Genomic DNA, 17,031 nt, shown 5'->3' on the forward strand with positions numbered 1-17,031 from the left:
AGTTATATAAAATAATGTAATTTCACTCTCACAGACAAAAAATGTTGAGTCCCCCCCTAACTTTTTATTGCTTTTAGGACACGTGGAAAAAAATAATATCACGTGACATTATTACAGTCACTAATTTTACCGGAAAAGTTGATCAGAAATTATCTCTCCGGCATTTTTATTATTACAAAACAAGCTTATTTAGAGTACAAATAAGGCAAACATGCAAATGTATTCACATGACATTTGAACAGCCAGTGAAAAGGGGGAGAAAAAGAATAAACAATGCAAAGGATTACTGTACAATTCTAGGAAGTTTTCACAATAGTTTACATATCTTCATAGCCGTTATCTTTAATACATTTAAGGGATTTTAGATACAAATTAAAATCATTTACAAATGCATTGAAAATAGGGGGTGAAACTCTCCGGCTGTAGTGCGCGCTCCCGAAACAGGGGGAGCACAAAATAACGTTACACCGGAAGCTGCTAGCAGAGCTAGCTTGTTGTTGTTGTGGTGTGTGAGGAGAACATTTGAGGCTCTGCAGTAAAAACGTCTTCACTTCAGTCTCTGGGAGAGTTGATCAGCTAAAGTGACTAACTGCTGCGGCTGCAGAAATCTTCTCACCAGGCTGTGGAAACTTTCTTCTCCTCCTCAACAACTTGGTGGAGTTCTTTCCAGAAGCAGAGAAGATATTCTGCGGTCTTCGTGACAATCGGAGCTCCAGAAGCAGGTGATGGGTCAGAAAAGCTTTTCTCTAGACTTCCTGCCCTCTGGATCTGCTGCTGTTCCTTTGGTCTCTCTGAGAAACGCGCTCGTTTTGCTGCTTTCATCAGACTGAAGAGGTTCCCTCTATCAGACTCGCTCATCTGAGTTGGTCATGATGCAGGATCGCTGCTCGCTCTCTCATCCATCCTGCTCACACTCTCCGACGGAAAAGCCCCGAATCTGAATGTGACTCTGGAGGAAAAAGCGGTTAGCTCTACTCCGTGAACTCTGAAGAAGAAGAAAATATCATTTCTATAGCTCCTCTCAAGATAAAAATCACGAGGCGCTTCACAAAAACAAAAAAAATGTAAAAATATAAAAAAGCATTCAGAAAATGTTTAAATATATATCTAAAATGAGCAAAAATAGACAAATTGTGATTAAAAAATGTTAAGAAAGAGAGAGAGAGTGAACAGGAAAGAGGGAAATCAGTGGATTCTGAGGAAGGTGGAATAGGTGGGGAGAGCAGAATAAAGAGAGAGAGGTGAAGAAGGTCATACAAAACCAGCTTGAACAAGTGAGTCGTCAGCTGCTTTTTAAAGGAGACCACTGAGTCCACTGATCTCAGGCTCAGGGGGAGAGAGTTCCAGAGTCTGGGGGCCACAGCAGCAAATGATCTGTCACATTTGACCTTTAGCCTGGTGCTGCACAACCAGTAGGCTTTGGTCACTGGACCTCAGGGACCTGCTGGGGGTGTAGGGACTAAGAAGATCACCAATGTAAGATGGTGCTTGTCCATGTAAGGCCCTATAGACCAGAACCAGGATCTTGAAATGAACCCTGAAGTTGACTGGCAGCCAGTGAAGCTGCAGGAGAAGCGGGGTGATGTGGGTGTGTTTCTTTTCCAGACTGGATCTGTCCTCAGCTGATCAGAACCAAAGCGTTGGATCTTTAATCTCCTGCGTTGTTCTGAAGCAGCATCTTAATCAGCTCTCCTGCTTTGTTTCTATTGCAGCTGTTAGCTAAACACGGCTAAAGAAAACCTGCTACCACTTCAGGATCATCCATCAGCATGGACACAGGTACTGGTGTGTGTGTGTGTGTGTGCACGCGTGTTCGTGCATGTGTGTGTGTGTGTGTGTGTGTGTGGACAGAATGGACACAGGTGCTGGATAGATGGACATTACAGTGAAATTATGAGTTCCTGTGCTTTAACGAGCTTTCGAGGAATATTGGCTCAATCCCGGAGCTCAGGGATGGAATGCATCGTGCTGTGAACGCACAAACTCATATAATTGTCGAGATGAGTCGTAAGCTTGGTACTTTGGCTGAGATTCAGGCTCTGACCCAGAAGGTGGATTCCATCTGGGACAGAGTTGTGGACGGATCAGCACAGATTGGGAAAGATTAATTACGCCATTATTGGATCTAGAGGGGTTGATGACCAACAGAACTCTAAGGCAGAGAGGAAATTATCTCTGTCTTTCCCAAAATAATCCTTATCTGAATCTGGTGCCCTTGGAGCCTGTGAGGCTGAAGTAAAAACTCCCCCCTCAGAAGAAATGTAGAATGTGGCTGTCGCTATGGTAACTCTTCTCCCTATCCCAGCCTGGGTGGGACTGTGACTGGTGAAGGCCGTGGAACCGTATCTAGGAGTCGCTGTGCTCTCGAACCCATTATCTCCCTCCCCTGTCCAAACGGAGTTGAAACGCGCTGCTCTACGGCTGCACGCACCGAAGTGAGGAGAGTCCCAACCCTACCTCCCCACCTAGTGGACACTTATGTTGTGTAATGTCTGAAGTCAGTGAGCATTTCTATCTGAGGTGTTTTTTTGCATAGCACAGCTACCCTCCCTGGTGAGGGTAAAGCTTGGTTTATGCTTGACGCATTCACTTTCCGCGCGGTGATGCGGCTCGCGGATGGAACGCGCTTCACAACTCGCAGCATTTTATGGTTTGTGCGGCTTGTCTCTGCGGTGAGCCAATATTATCCCAAACTGAACGGGGCAGCATGGAGCTCTATGGCAAGCATCCAACACTACACCATAGTAGAAGTAGAAATTACTGTTTACAACATGGCATTTCAGCATTTTTAACAGCGTCCTCGTCTTTTCCGACAGTGCGAACTATTTCTCTCCAAGAATTAACAACATGTTGATCCCGGTGATCTCTGAGAGATGAATCATACACATGTCTGTATTTATGAACCTCTGCCATACTAGTTCTTGCCGGTCCGCCATGTTTTTCCGCGTCCGACCGTCCGTGTGGTTAGAAATTTTCCGAGGTGCGCGTTGCAGAAATTCTGGGCCGTGCGGAGACGCGGCGGAGGGGCGTGGTTGTTAAAATGACGCAACTTTTCCGCGCGGACCTCGCGGACGCGTCAAGCATAAACCAACCTTAACTCTGAAGTGCCTTTTTTCCCCTCCCCCCGACTCAATCCTCATATAAACCCTCTTGATCTATTACGGTAGCGCGACTCGGGTTGCGAATGACCACAGTCACCAATTCTTGTCATGTGTGTGTATGTATGTATGTCTGACCTCTGAATTGTGTGTACTGTAACTCTAATTTCCTTCTGGGATTAATAAAGAATTATTGAATTGAATTGAATCTACGGTCGCCATGTCATTGGCGGAGCGCTGCAACAGCCAGCTTATTTATATGCATGAGATCCACAAGGCACTTTGCACTGACTATTTATGGCAGTAAGTGGGCGTGGTGAGGGCGGGATGTGACTAAAATGCAGCTGAGAAACATTCTCGTTAGTCTCTGATTTATGAAGCGGAGACTGCGTGCAGCTGTGCGTACTCCATGTTTGATAGATCACAAACCTGCTTGGCGTAAGTACATTTTTTTTGCTGAGCTTAAGGACGGTTTTAGTAAGGATTCTACCAATGTTTGATAAATGAGACCCCTGAGCTGGAAGACGAAGCTCTCAATTTACCAGTCGATCTACATTCCTACCCTCACTTATAGTCACTAGCTTTGGGTAGTGACCGAAAGAACGAGATTGCGGATACGAGATTACTTCGCTGGGTGGCTGAGCTCTACACGGTCAGAGAGTGGCCGTAGATAATTCCTTTTTTTATTCGGCCATTTCACACAGTTCAGGAAAACCTGAAAGAATGATCGGCCTGTGTTTATGATATTATGAATGAAATGTGCGTTAAATGGAAGAACATCAAGATGTGGTTGACTTTAGCCATGTTAATACAGTTGATTCAGCCCCTACCCGCTCATTTCATTTGGGAAAGACCCAGAGGTGAATTCCCCCGCCGCGCCCCTCCCCTTCCTCTTCTTCATACCTGAACCCTCTCAGTCAGCAGGAGCGCCTGCAGCTGCAGGGGGCGCCAACTTGCTGTCTCCAATCCAGACACTGTCATATGACAGATGGAATATAAAACCTCGGTGCGGCGCAGACTTTTAGTTTTTTTTTACTCAGCGCTTCTGCGCCCCTTTTGTGTCATGAAAAAATGCCGCCCCGGGCAACTGCCCTGTCTGCCCGTGCCTAAAACCGCTACTGCCCGTGTGTGGTCGCTAACGTATTTGAGTAGCACAGTCAGCTAGTAATGAAAAATCACTCATGATACGTATAACTGAGTCACCTTAAAAACTCACTCATTAGATTGTTACTGGTAAATAATAATGTGTTACCATAACCAGTAATATGTTACTACCCAACACTGGTTGAGTATATAGCTGATTGCACAAACACCACTGGGTATTGTGTCCTCTTTTTTTTTACCGCCTGTTTTAACTTTATGTACTTCTACTTTTTTCACTGCAGTTTCTATAAAGAGTGAGGATGAAGAGAAACCTCTGATGTCACACCTTCATCAGCTGCAACTAGACAACAGAGGTGTTCCAACCAGCAGCTCAGCTGACCAGATGACAGCAGGAAGTAGCAGGAACCCAGATCTGAACCATCATGATCAGCCATCTGGTTCATCTGAGACTGCAGGTAGGGTTGCAAGGATGACCTGATTTGAGTATTAACCACGGTGTGAACGCTGCGGTTAACCCACCCTAAAGATGTCTCCATCACAGCAAATTAAAAACTAAGTAATTAGCGGATCAAAACTAAAGCCAAACTAAACGGTCTTGTGCAGCAAAACCAGCAACAACAAGCACCGGGGTCGCTCCGTTTCCTCCTAGCAAGTGCTTGAAGTCTCCTCTGAGGGAATGCTTTAGATTCCTAAAGCTGCTAAAGGACAAATTCAGGATGATGGCTCGTCCATCTGCAGAGCCGGTGTTCTGACTATCCGTGCTTCCCCGTTAAATATTCCTACCACAGCGTGTTACGAGAGTTTTGCTCTTGTTTTCAGTATAGTAACAGGCTTATTAAGCACGGTTTATTGTAAATATGTGATTTTACTCAAAATTACAGAACTGCAGTATAATTATTAGCAAGAATATACAGTGTTTGTCGTGATTTATTTATAATCAAGACCGTGTTTGTCATAATTTTCTTGTTTACAGTATAATAACGTTAATTTACAAGCCATGTACAAGCTAACTGTCAGGTAAACATACAACAAGCAGTAATACGACAACTTCCAACGATAGAGCGTCTCTTCAGGTAAACAACCTAGTAATCGGTCTGGCCAAGTGCATTTCCCAAAGTAGCACATATCAATAGTACCATGGATAGTTGAAACACAGACAGAGAAATAGTTGTGACTGCGACACCCCCATCTTGTTATCATCTCTGTAATGATTTGATTTACATCTATTTAATGAGCCATAAAATGTGAAATTTCATATTTAATATGAAATATCACATCTGATGGATCTTTGGGTTATTTTAACCAGAAGATTAGAACTTTTTATTGCAGGGATTATGTAACACTTTGTATTAACTGAGAGACAAGAGAAGAGAGAGTCACCTTTAAAAAGTTTAAGAAGATTTATTTCTAAACAGTTTTAAACAAGACTAACTCTAAACTCTGGGCGATGAATGGGTCTTGGTGCGAATGAGACGTGAGATGGATGGTGTATGTGTGAGTGATGTTGTCATCAGAACTCTCGTATCCGGGGAAGCAAGTCTGAGTGGAAAGTGATGTTTTGCTCTTAAGCTATGATCTATGCTATAAGCTATGATGCAACCTTTTTTCAAACTCCCAACATTTTTCCAAATGATGCCCGTTTTGTGTACAAAACACACAGACCGCTTCACGTTGACTTAGATCTTTTGGTTGATAGACGTTTTGTGGACATTCTCCTTTGACAGAAACATTAGTTACAAAGCTGCTTCTTTTGAATTGTGGTTTTATTAAAGATCTTTGCGCCTTAGAAATGTTGTTGGCAGGTGTTACATCCTGTATGTCCCCAAATAAGGGATCAGTAGTTATTCTTATTTGATGTTCTATGAAAGTGACAACGTCCAGAAAATGTGCTCTTGGACCAGTTCTTTCAAGAATTTCATTTGCTTTAACTCTCCATTTTTCTCTAAGCTTGTAAGGAAGCTTTTGAACCAACATTCTTAAATTACTTGGCATGTTCAACTCTTCTAAATATTGCAACTCCTCTATTGCATTGCAACATTCTCTTAAGAACAGACCATATTTCTTTAGAGCTGCGGAGTCTTCTGCCTTGATGTTTGGCAAGTCAGACACCTTGTCCATGTAAGCTGCAGTTACCTTGTGCTCATTCCCAAAATGCTCTTTAAGTAGCTGCTTGGCTAACACATACCCTCTGTCTGCTGTTAAATGAAGACAACTACGAACCAAGTTCCAGGTTGCCCCCTGGTGTATTGTTCCAAGTAATACAAACAGTCCTCTTTATTGCTAGTTTTTGATTCAACACAATGTTCAAAAGCCTTAATAAAGGGACTGAACTGCAATGGATTACCATCGTAGATTGGGATTTCTCTACTTGCCAGTAGTTGAGCTGTTTGCATTTGGACCAAAACGGATGTGATCTCATTTTGTTGTTTCAATAAGCTATACATGTTTCCAACTTCCTGTTCCCCATGAGATAAATTCTTGCTGCTTTGTGCTGCAAGTGTTACATTTGGTTCTTTAGCTGCAGGTTTTAATCTTTGCAAAGTGAGGGACCGTATTGGTGGAATAAAGACTCCAGTCTCCGTGTGGTCTATATCAACTGAGACAGGTTTATCCAAGCATAATGCTGGTATGGATTTCTCCAACTCTGACACCCTTGCAATTTGCTTAAATGACACCTCTGATTCTTGCAGTTGAAGATCTTTTACTTTGGGTTTTGTACCCTTTCTTATGTATGACTCCATGCCATCTGAACACCGGGAGACTGATGCACTACTTTTAGAACTACCCCCTCGCTCCAGCGACGATCCTTCAGATGCGCACCGCCAGGGTCCGAAATTAACACTCGCCACTCGCCAAATGCAAGTAAATTGCTCCATTTGGCGAGTAAATTTTTGAGCTCTACCTGCCACCTGGCGAGTAAATGTTTGCACCAAATTAGTTATGTTTATCAGTCATCTTCCATGGATTTCTGATACTCCTCCCGCCTGCATGCAACGTACACAAATGTACGCGAAACGTGAACGCCGCATCCAACGTCATTTCCACCTATCCCATTCAATCAGTTTATCAAGTTAGCAATTAGCTTCGTGTTAAAACTAGCGATGAAATGTGGCGGTTTTTAACTGGAGTCAGCCAGCCTTCCAAAAGAAAACTCGTCGAACTGGAAGAAAAACCACCAGGACCAGTGGCAACCAGAAGATTTTGTGAAAAGTGGCGAACTGGAGATGGTGGAGTCGTGAGACAATGGCTACATTATGATGGCCACGTAGCGTTGCTGCCTTTCACAGACAACTGGCCCTCGGCATTCTTCAAATATCCAAAAAATGCCCATACTTCCGACTTTGTCTTTTTGAGGGATAATAAATGTCCCGAGTGCTGCCGTCTCCTCCTGCCATTATTTCAGCTTTAGCTTAAAGAAAGTTTTGGTCGTAAACAACAAAGTGCGCATGTGCCGCCGGCAACTTCCAGCAGATGATACGGTGGCTGGTATGGGTCACCGCGCCTACACTGCAGCCACGGTAATCCACCGAGGTAATATATATATATATATATATATATATATATATATATATATATATATATTTTTTTTTTTTTAAACAAGACTGTTATTATTTATTGTCAACTTTTTTACCGGGGTTTACCGCTACACCGGTTACCGTGACAACCCTAGCCCTAACACACTTTCAGATATTCTCATGGTGCAGCTGTGTTCTCCAGAGATCAAGGACTAGGACCCAAATGAGGCTGTAATGCTTTGGCACAAAGACGGTGTCAGAAGCAGGAGGCCAGACTTCATGGACAGAGAAAACAAAGAGTCTGACTAGATTTCAATGAAAGAGTTCATAAAAACATCTCTAAAAATAAATAAATAGTAAAAATGACAAAAGAGTTGTTTTCCTTATTATTTGATGTTTTAATTATTTTATCACTCTGTTTGGAATCAACATAATATAGAATAACATGCTTTAGGTAGATCTAAATCATTTAGAATTTTGGCCGGTAAAAAATATGCTTGGCCGGTAGATTTTCATCATCTACCGGCCAACTTGGCCGGTGAGTAAAAAATTTTATTTCGGACCCTGCGCACCGCCCTCTGACGCGCGCTGACCCTTCAGCGACGAGGCCGCACAGCTGGTCCAGCGATGACACCTCTGCCCCAATGACAGAACGCCCGCCGCTGTCTGCTGATGTGCTGCTTGTTCTGCGATGAGGGAAGGACAGCCAGATCCCACGCAGAGACACCTTCTGTCCCAATGACAGCTCGACGCTAGCGTGCTTCTTCCAGACGCACCGCTGAAGCACGCTGCTCCTCCAGCGATCAGGAAACAGCTGACCCAGTTACGCCTCTGCTGCCTTGATTGCAGAGGACGCCAACGTTTCTTGGCCGACGGGACAGTTTTTTACCTTGAAATGTAATACCAATGTCCTCTACCCTGGCACTACTGGTTACTGATGCGGGTGGTGGTCTTTACGTGGGTTTAAAAGCATTGCAGCTTGTGTTTATTTCCGATGATGTTTATTTATTTGTCTTCTTTCTCAAAGTCCATGATCCTTTCACAGCAGTTAGTGGTTTACAATGAGTGCGTTACTTGCCCCAATGACAGTCCGCAGAGTCCGTTACACACAGCCACAGTCCTCGCCACACAGTAAAAAACTGTTTGTCCCATCACAGCAACACCTGAGTCTAATCTGTGTTGGCTTAAGTAGGCTGGTGCTTCCACAATCAACTGACCAATCAAATGAGGCCAAGCCTCCTCTTTAAGTATGCAGAAAGAAAATGAAAACAACACATATGGCTCCTACAATGAGAAAGATAAAAAGTGTCATGTGACTGTAAGTATTACGTGGATCAGGACGTCTAGTGCAGCTAGATTAAAGTCATATTACATATTAATATTAAAATACCACTGAGACTAAACATTGTCATTTCCACAGATTGGTTCACATTTTATTATTGGACTAACACTTTGTTTGATTAGCTTTATTAAAATAGAGTTCTTTGATTTATTAAAAAGAAATAGTTCGACTTCTTTCTTCTCTTGAGCTGGAAAGGAAACCGTTTTAGAAATAAATGAAAGACCTTGAGGCAGTCTCATGCAGATGAGTTCTTCCTGAGGAGAGAGGGTAAATAACCTTCGGTGGAATAGCTCTTTCATCACATTACATCTCTGATATTATCACGCAGACAAATAAGTTCTGAGTCAGATTACATTAGTGCAGGATTACTCAAATGTAATGGTCTGAGGGTTACTCAACAAAACGCCCTGGAAGCACGAGGTCTGGGGGTGGGGGGTTGTAGCTGGATTGTTGGGCCGGGGTGGTGCTGGCGTGGCGGTTCAAGACACAACGCCTACTGAGTACCGCTGCATTAGTGACTAAAGTGATTCAACAGTAATATTAGAATAATCAGTGAATGGGGGTCATTTAGTAGTTTTATTGTGCATTCTAGTTGTCCTCGGAACTCGGAATTTCCAAGCAGGAAATGACATAATGGGCTCGTTTTGCGTTCCAGCTTCCAACTAGGCGGAAAAAATGGATGCCAACAGTGTTGTTGAGTACCAAGCCAAAATAATTATATAAACAAACATCTAAATAATAGTGACACGCACGCCCTTCGACAGTTGCCACATACAACCAGAAAAACATTACAATTCAAATGTAAAAATATAAACACCAGGAAAAGTAAAAACCATAAATACCGGTCAATTTTGGTGACGACTGAAAAATTTCTAGGCTTGAAAACAATGGACTCTATCTTTGTCTCATTTACACTCAAGAAGTCTGCAGCTAACCATTCCGTCACGTCAGAAAGCCAATTTAACACTTGAATATCCGCGTCTGGTTCTTTTATTGCCAAGTAAATCTGGCAATAATCAACATAGATGTGATGGCTGATGGTGTGAAGCGGAAAAATCTGTCCCAAGGGATGCAGATGAATGGAAAAGAGGAGGGGGCCCAAGAATGAGCCTTGAGGCACCCCCACAAGGATAAGTATAACAGAGTTACCTTAAAAAGTAACTCATTAGATTATTAGTTACTGGTAAAAAGTAATGTGTTACCAAAGCGAGCAATATGTTACCCAATACTGTGTGACAGGGTGAGTGTCACGGTATCTCGATTGATCATGTGCCCTGGATACATGGCCAAGGGGATGTCCCTTTTGCTGATTGGTTAGCACGTGACTCTCACCCGGTATTCTGGGGATCGTAGCCCGCCCGGGCCCTCGTTTCTCCACCTTGCCGCAACTGGTTATGTACATTATTGATTGCACAAACACCACTAGGTATTTTGTCCTGATTTTACTGCTTGTTTTAATTTTATAGACTTCTACTTTTTTATTACAGTTCCTATAAAGAGTGAGGAAGATGAAGAGAAACCACTGTTCTCACAACTTCATCAGCAGCAATTAGAAGACAGAGATGTTGCAACCAGCAGCTCAACTGAGCAGATGGCGGCAAAAACCGATGGAGGAGCAGAAACTGGCATGAACCCATATCTGAACCTTCATGAACAGATATCCGATTCATCAGAGACTGAAGTCAGTGGAGATGATGAAGAGGATGATGATGTGAATCTAGACTCTGTCCTGTTAGACACTGGGCCTGAAACTGGAGATGAAGATATTGGCTGGAAAAAGAGCAGGTCTTCTGAGTCAGATGTTAAGGCTGTCAACAGACCCTTTAGCTGCCCTGAATGTGGTAAACTATTTCTCCACAAGTGGTCTCTCCAGAAACACATGAGACTGACAAGTCATTCAGCAAGAAGGTCTTTAGGCTGTTTGGTTAAGAAAAAGTGTGTTAAAGTGAAGCAACATGTAGACTCATGCAGGAAAGTCCAGAAAGAAATAATGAAAGTCCACACAGGACAGAAGCCTTTTGCCTGTGAGCTCTGTGGAAAAAATTTTACCAAAAAAGCTAATTTAAACAGTCACATGAGAGTCCACACAGGACAGAAGCCTTTTGTCTGTGAAATCTGTGGTCGAAATTTTCGATTTAAGGGAACTTTAAACACTCACCTGACTGTCCACACAGGAGAAAAGCTTTTTACCTGTGAGCTCTGTGGTTTAAGATTTACCCGTAAGACAACTTTAAACCATCACATGAAAGTCCACACAGGACTAAAACCTTTTACCTGTGAGCTCTGTGAAAAAAGATTTAGCAGTAAGACATATTTAAACAGACACATGAGGGTCCACACAGGACTAAAGCCTTTTACCTGTGAGCTCTGTGGAAAAAATTTTACCAAAAAAGCTCATTTAAACATTCACATTAGAGTCCACACAGGACAGAAGCCTTTTGCGTGTGAGCTTTGTGAAAAAAGATTTAGCAGTAAGAAACATTTAAACATTCACATGAGAGTCCACACAGGACAGAAGCCTTTTGCCTGTGAAATCTGTGGTAAAAATTATCGACATATGGAAACTTTAAAAAGTCACACGAGAGTCCACACAGGACAGAACCCTTTTGTCTGTGAAATCTGTGGTCGAAATTTTCGAATTAAGGGAACTTTAAACAGCCACATGCTTGTCCACACAGGAGAAAAGCCTTTTGCCTGTGGGCCCTGTGGAAAAAGATTTACCCGTAAGATAACTTTAAACTATCACATGAGAGTCCACACAGGACAGAAGCCCTTTGCCTGTGAGCTTTGTGAAAAAAGATTTAACAGTAAGACACAGTTAAACATTCACATGAGAGTCCACACAGGACAGAAGCCTTTTGCCTGTGAAATCTGTGGTCATAATTTTCGACTTAAGGGAACTTTAAACAGTCACATGACTGTCCACACAGGAGAAAAGCCGTTTGCCTGTGAGCTCTGTGGTCAAAATTATCGACATATGGGAACTTTAAAAAATCACACGAGAGTCCACACAGGACAGAAGCCTTTTGTCTGTGAAATCTGTGGTCATAATTTTCGACTTAAGGGAACTTTAAACAGTCACATGACTGTCCACACAGGAGAAAAGCCGTTTGCCTGTGAGCTCTGTGGAAAAAGATTTACCCGTAAGACAACTTTAAATAGTCACATGAGAGTCCACACAGGACAGAAGCCTTTTGCCTGTGAAATCTGTGGTAAAAATTATCGACATATGGAAACTTTAAAAAGTCACACGAGAGTCCACACAGGACAGAAGCCTTTTGTCTGTGAAATCTGTGGTCGAAATTTTCGAATTAAGGGAACTTTAAACAGCCACATGCTTGTCCACACAGGAGAAAAGCCTTTTGCCTGTGGGCCCTGTGGAAAAAGATTTACCCGTAAGATAACTTTAAACTATCACATGAGAGTCCACACAGGACAGAAGCCCTTTGCCTGTGAGCTTTGTGAAAAAAGATTTAACAGTAAGACACAGTTAAACATTCACATGAGAGTCCACACAGGACAGAAGCCTTTTGCCTGTGAAATCTGTGGTCATAATTTTCGACTTAAGGGAACTTTAAACAGTCACATGACTGTCCACACAGGAGAAAAGCCGTTTGCCTGTGAAATCTGTGGTCAAAATTATCGACATATGGGAACTTTAAAAAATCACACGAGAGTCCACACAGGACAGAAGCCTTTTGTCTGTGAAATCTGTGGTCATAATTTTCGACTTAAGGGAACTTTAAACAGTCACATGACTGTCCACACAGGAGAAAAGCCGTTTGCCTGTGAGCTCTGTGGAAAAAGATTTACCCGTAAGACAACTTTAAATAGTCACATGAGAGTTCACACAGGACAGAGGCCTTTTGCCTGTGAACTCTGTGGTGAAAGATTTCACCAAAAGGTAATTTTAAACCATCACAAGAGAGTCCACACAGGACGGAAGCCTTTTTCCTGTAAGATTTGTGGCCAAGGATTTAGCCGTAAGACCATTTTTGACAATCACATGAGTGCCCACTCAGGACCGAAGGAACTCACTATACAAGTTCCAGAAATGATTATTGTAGTTTGTACATTGTAGTTCTTTTGAGTGGAGAGGATGCAGAGTGCTGATCATTGATTTGCTCCGCAGGCAGCTGCGTCATGCGCACGGCCACAGGCACGGCCTAATTTCTGTTAGGGTTTTCTATATTTCACTTATCTTAAATGTTCTTTTTAAGTGTTTATGCCCTATGCTGCGTCTCTGTGGGGAAGTTGGTTAATCTGCCCAGTAACAGGAACAGTCCTAGTTCTCAGTGATTCAGCAGTTTTTGGCTGCTAGCAGCCACCTCTTTAAAAGGCGACTTCCCTTTTGGAATGTCCCGCCATAGCCTAGAAGCAACGCTGTTATTGTGTAGCGTAGGCTATGATCAATAGGTCTTTGTTCATTTTTTCCTGTCTCAATTAAAACATTGTGGTCAGAGAAGAGAAGCCAGAGTAGGTTGGGCGAGTTTCCTTTCAGTCTCTCGGTCACTTGCTCTTTGCTGCAGCGTATCAAATCTACCAATCTCCTTTGGTGTGCTTTCTTTTGGTTAAAATATCTAACATTTTGGTGCCATGACGCTGAGGTAGAGGCGGACCCACTGTGGGACGTCGCCGACGAGCTGCAGTCGTGCTGACTTTAAAGCCCCAGAGGCTCTGATTGTCTCACGGGCCAGCTGTGATAGCTTCGACTTCGTCTCCCAGCGTGCCCGCTCCTATGTCCGGTTTAGTTTGAACTGCATGTCAGGGGGATTGATAACTCCAATTTTCATTTTACACCTCATCAATAGATACGTGAGTCAGTGAAGGTCAGCTAACATTAAATTAAAGGTTAGAGTCCTTTAAATAAAGCTAACATTAAAGGTTAGAGTTTTATTGTGGCAGAAGAGGTCGCAAAATCCGCTCGGCCATTTACAGAGGGAGAGTTTATCAAAAACCGTATGCTTAAAGTTTGTAACGCAGTGTGCCCAGACAAAAGGCAACCATTTTCAAACGTGAGCCTGAGCAGAAACACTGTTGCTGAACGTGTAGACCAGCTTTCCACCGATCTAAAGGAACAGCTTGTGGGAAAGGGAAAAGATTTCATCTAGGGCTGCAGCTATCGAATATTTTTGTAATCGAGTACTCTATCGAATCTTTTTTCGATTAATCGAGTACTCTAATAAATGACCCTTTTGTGTTTGTAAACCATTATATCAAATAGCATGTTATAATTATGAAAGACCTCTTAAAATGAGCAAGCAATTGCCAGTTATTCTTCTAGTTTTATTCAAAATTAGTTTTCAAAACTTCAGCACTTCAACTTTGCTTCACAGTAAACAAATGCCTGTGCAAAAAATAGGTAAGCAACCTGAGTCGATTTTCCCCTCTTGCGAGAATCTGCTAGCCTGCAAGCCAGACAAAAACTAGGAGGATAACTGTTGAAGTAGCGCTGCGAGCGGCTGCGGCCCAAACAGAACCAGAACCGCTCACGGCGCATGCGCAAACAGCTTGCCGGCTGTTTCCCTATTAACACACGTCCGTTTTAATTTCAACACTTTTTTTCTCACACACTAACAAGGACTGTCGAGAAAGCATTTTTGCCGTGGTTTTGTCAAATTATACTGATCACAAAACATTTATTTACTTTCTTTCGTTTTCCTCCGCCACTCATAAATACCTGTGTCCTCCTGCAGCAATCCCGAGGGAAAACAAATATCAATAACAACACGGTAAAAAGTCCGACATATTGTGTAAAACTGCTATTTTTAGCACATTTTAAGTCCGATGTGTTACTACCAGACGCACAGTGTGAGCTGAAACTGAGTGCTACAAACGAAAAAGTCGCACAGTGTCCGCAGAATATATAGAAATACAGGCTAAAATGCATTATCTTGTAGAGGCTCTGAGTCCGCTTGCAGAAGTGACATTTACAGGTGCTGCAGCACGGAGGATGTGGTGTTGTGCTAGGCTAAATCCATTTTACAGTATTTACACTGGACCACGTTTTCCGTCTTACGACGTGAAAGATGGTCCCACACCTTTGGCATTTTGTGTCTTTTTCGCACTCCACCGGGGTTCAAGTTGACCGCCATGGCTTAAGAGAAAGTTAAGTTACATTCGCTACTCGAGTGTGCATTCAGCCCAGTGGGCATGTGCGTCACTTATTTCGGTCCGGGTGAAACATGACCCCGGGCGACTGCAAAGCCATGAATTAATTAAATATGAATTAAACGAATCCTCGAGGCAGAGAATTTGACTCGAGGATTTTTTGTACTCGAATTATTCGAGGTACTCGAGGAATCGTTTCAGCCCTAATTTCATCGCATATTCCCTTGCTGTGGATGAGAGCACCGACACATCTGACATTGCCCAGCTGTCAATTTTTGTTCGTGGAGTGGACTCCAGCCTGAGCATAACAGAAGAGCTTTTGGCATTACGTCCTATCATGGCACAACTACAGGACAAGATCTGTATGAAGAGGTATCCAGATGTGTAAATAAGATGGGCCTGCCTTGGGAAAAACTCATGGGATTGGCGACAGATGGAGCGATGTGTGGGCACAAGAGTGGATTGGTGGCAAGGATGCGTGAGAGGATGCAGGAGAAAAACGTCACAGGTGAGCTGACAGCTTATCACTGCATAATACACCAGGAGTCGTTGTGTGGCAAAGCCTTGAAAATGGAACATGTAATGAGCACCATAACGCGCGCGGTTAACTTAGCAAGAGGTTTAAATCACCGCCAGTTCAAGGCATTTCTGGGCGAGTTAGATACAGAGGATGGTGACTTGCTCTATCACACAGAGGTGCGATGGCTAAGCCAGGGAAAGGTGCTGCAAAGATTTTTCGAGCTGCGTGAGGAGATCTGTCTGTTCATGGAAAGCAAAGGGAAAGACACAACAGAGCTCCGAGATGAAAATTTTCTGTGTGAAATTTTCTGTGCGACATCACGAGCCATCTGAATGTGATGAACCTGCAGCTGCAGGGACGGGGGCGTGTCACCCCGATATGTACAGTACAGTGCAGGCATTCAAAACCAAGCTGAGTCTGTGGGAGACGCAGATGCGGAAAGAAAACTTGAGCCACTTTCCCAGTTGCCATACCATGAAAGAGAAGCTCTCTACCGCCGAGTTCCCGAGTGCACAGTTTGCTGACAAACTCAACATACTTGCCGCCGATTTGCTGACTTTGAAGCCCAAAAATGCAGGTTTCAACTGCTCGGCAATCCTTTTGCAGTTGACGTGGAAAGCGCACCACCAAACCTACTAATGGAGTTGATTAGCTTCAGTGCAATGACACATTGAAGGAAAAGTATGAGCGAGTGGGTGCTGCTGAGTTTGCACGTTTCATTCCCGACACAATGGCCGAGCTGCGCATCCAAGCTGCTCAGACGCTCTCTATGTTTGGCAGCACATACCTGTGCGAACGGCTGTTCTCTTTGATGAAGCTAAACAAAACATCACACAGGAACCGTCTCACTGATCAGCACCTTCACTCAATCTTGAGGATTTCCTCAGCTCAGAGCCTTACTCCGAACACTGATGAGCTTGTACAAAAGATGAGACGCCATCAAGTATCAGGCTCATCCTCAGACAAGTGAGCATCACAGAGCATTAACGTATTTTTAGTTTTTAATTCAGTTAAAATTTTACATTTGTTTCTACAAGACGTGATTTTTCTTTAGAGGAAGTATTGTTTTGTCAGTGTGCCATTTATTTTTGCATTTTATTTTATTTTATTGTATTTTATTTATTTATAGTATTTTAGTTAATGGACTCAGGGGAAATTGCAGATAAGAGCCATGAGAAAGAATTTGATTTATTCTATATTTTTTCATTTCACTATTTGAAGCAGTAATTGGTAGGATAATAGAGCAGCACAATATTGCATTTTCAGTTTATAATGCAGTTTCATTTATGCATTTATATTCATATAAGGAACATGTTTTGTTTTTGAAGGAAAATAGCTTTT

At 42.9% G+C, this 17,031-nt stretch overlaps 1 protein-coding gene across 2 annotated transcripts; it reads left to right on the forward strand.

Moving 5' to 3' along the window:
• The first annotated feature begins 465 nt into the window (after positions 1 to 465).
• LOC107373601 (zinc finger protein 728) lies at positions 466 to 15,731 on the forward strand. 2 transcript variants are annotated; one of them, XM_054733849.2, is made up of 4 exons: positions 466 to 722; positions 1,713 to 1,779; positions 4,484 to 4,657; positions 10,547 to 15,731. In XM_054733849.2, exons 2-4 carry the CDS (start codon positions 1,770 to 1,772, stop codon positions 13,138 to 13,140), a joined length of 2,778 nt encoding a protein of 925 aa, XP_054589824.2. In that variant the 5' UTR covers positions 466 to 722; positions 1,713 to 1,769; the 3' UTR covers positions 13,141 to 15,731. The 2 variants fall into 2 exon arrangements, with proteins under 2 accessions (XP_054589824.2, XP_070404516.1); XM_070548415.1 differs by lacking the exon at positions 466 to 722 and adding an exon at positions 729 to 964.
• The last annotated feature ends 1,300 nt before the right edge of the window (positions 15,732 to 17,031 follow it).

Source organism: Nothobranchius furzeri, chromosome 2, assembly GCF_043380555.1.
Source record: "Nothobranchius furzeri strain GRZ-AD chromosome 2, NfurGRZ-RIMD1, whole genome shotgun sequence".
Taxonomy (NCBI): domain Eukaryota; kingdom Metazoa; phylum Chordata; class Actinopteri; order Cyprinodontiformes; family Nothobranchiidae; genus Nothobranchius; species Nothobranchius furzeri.

Coding starts and splice junctions, on each gene's coding strand:
- LOC107373601 (XM_054733849.2), top strand. Junction 4,658..10,546: donor TGGTTCATCTGAGACTGCAG/GTAGGGTTGCAA, acceptor TTTTTATTACAG/TTCCTATAAAGAGTGAGGAA.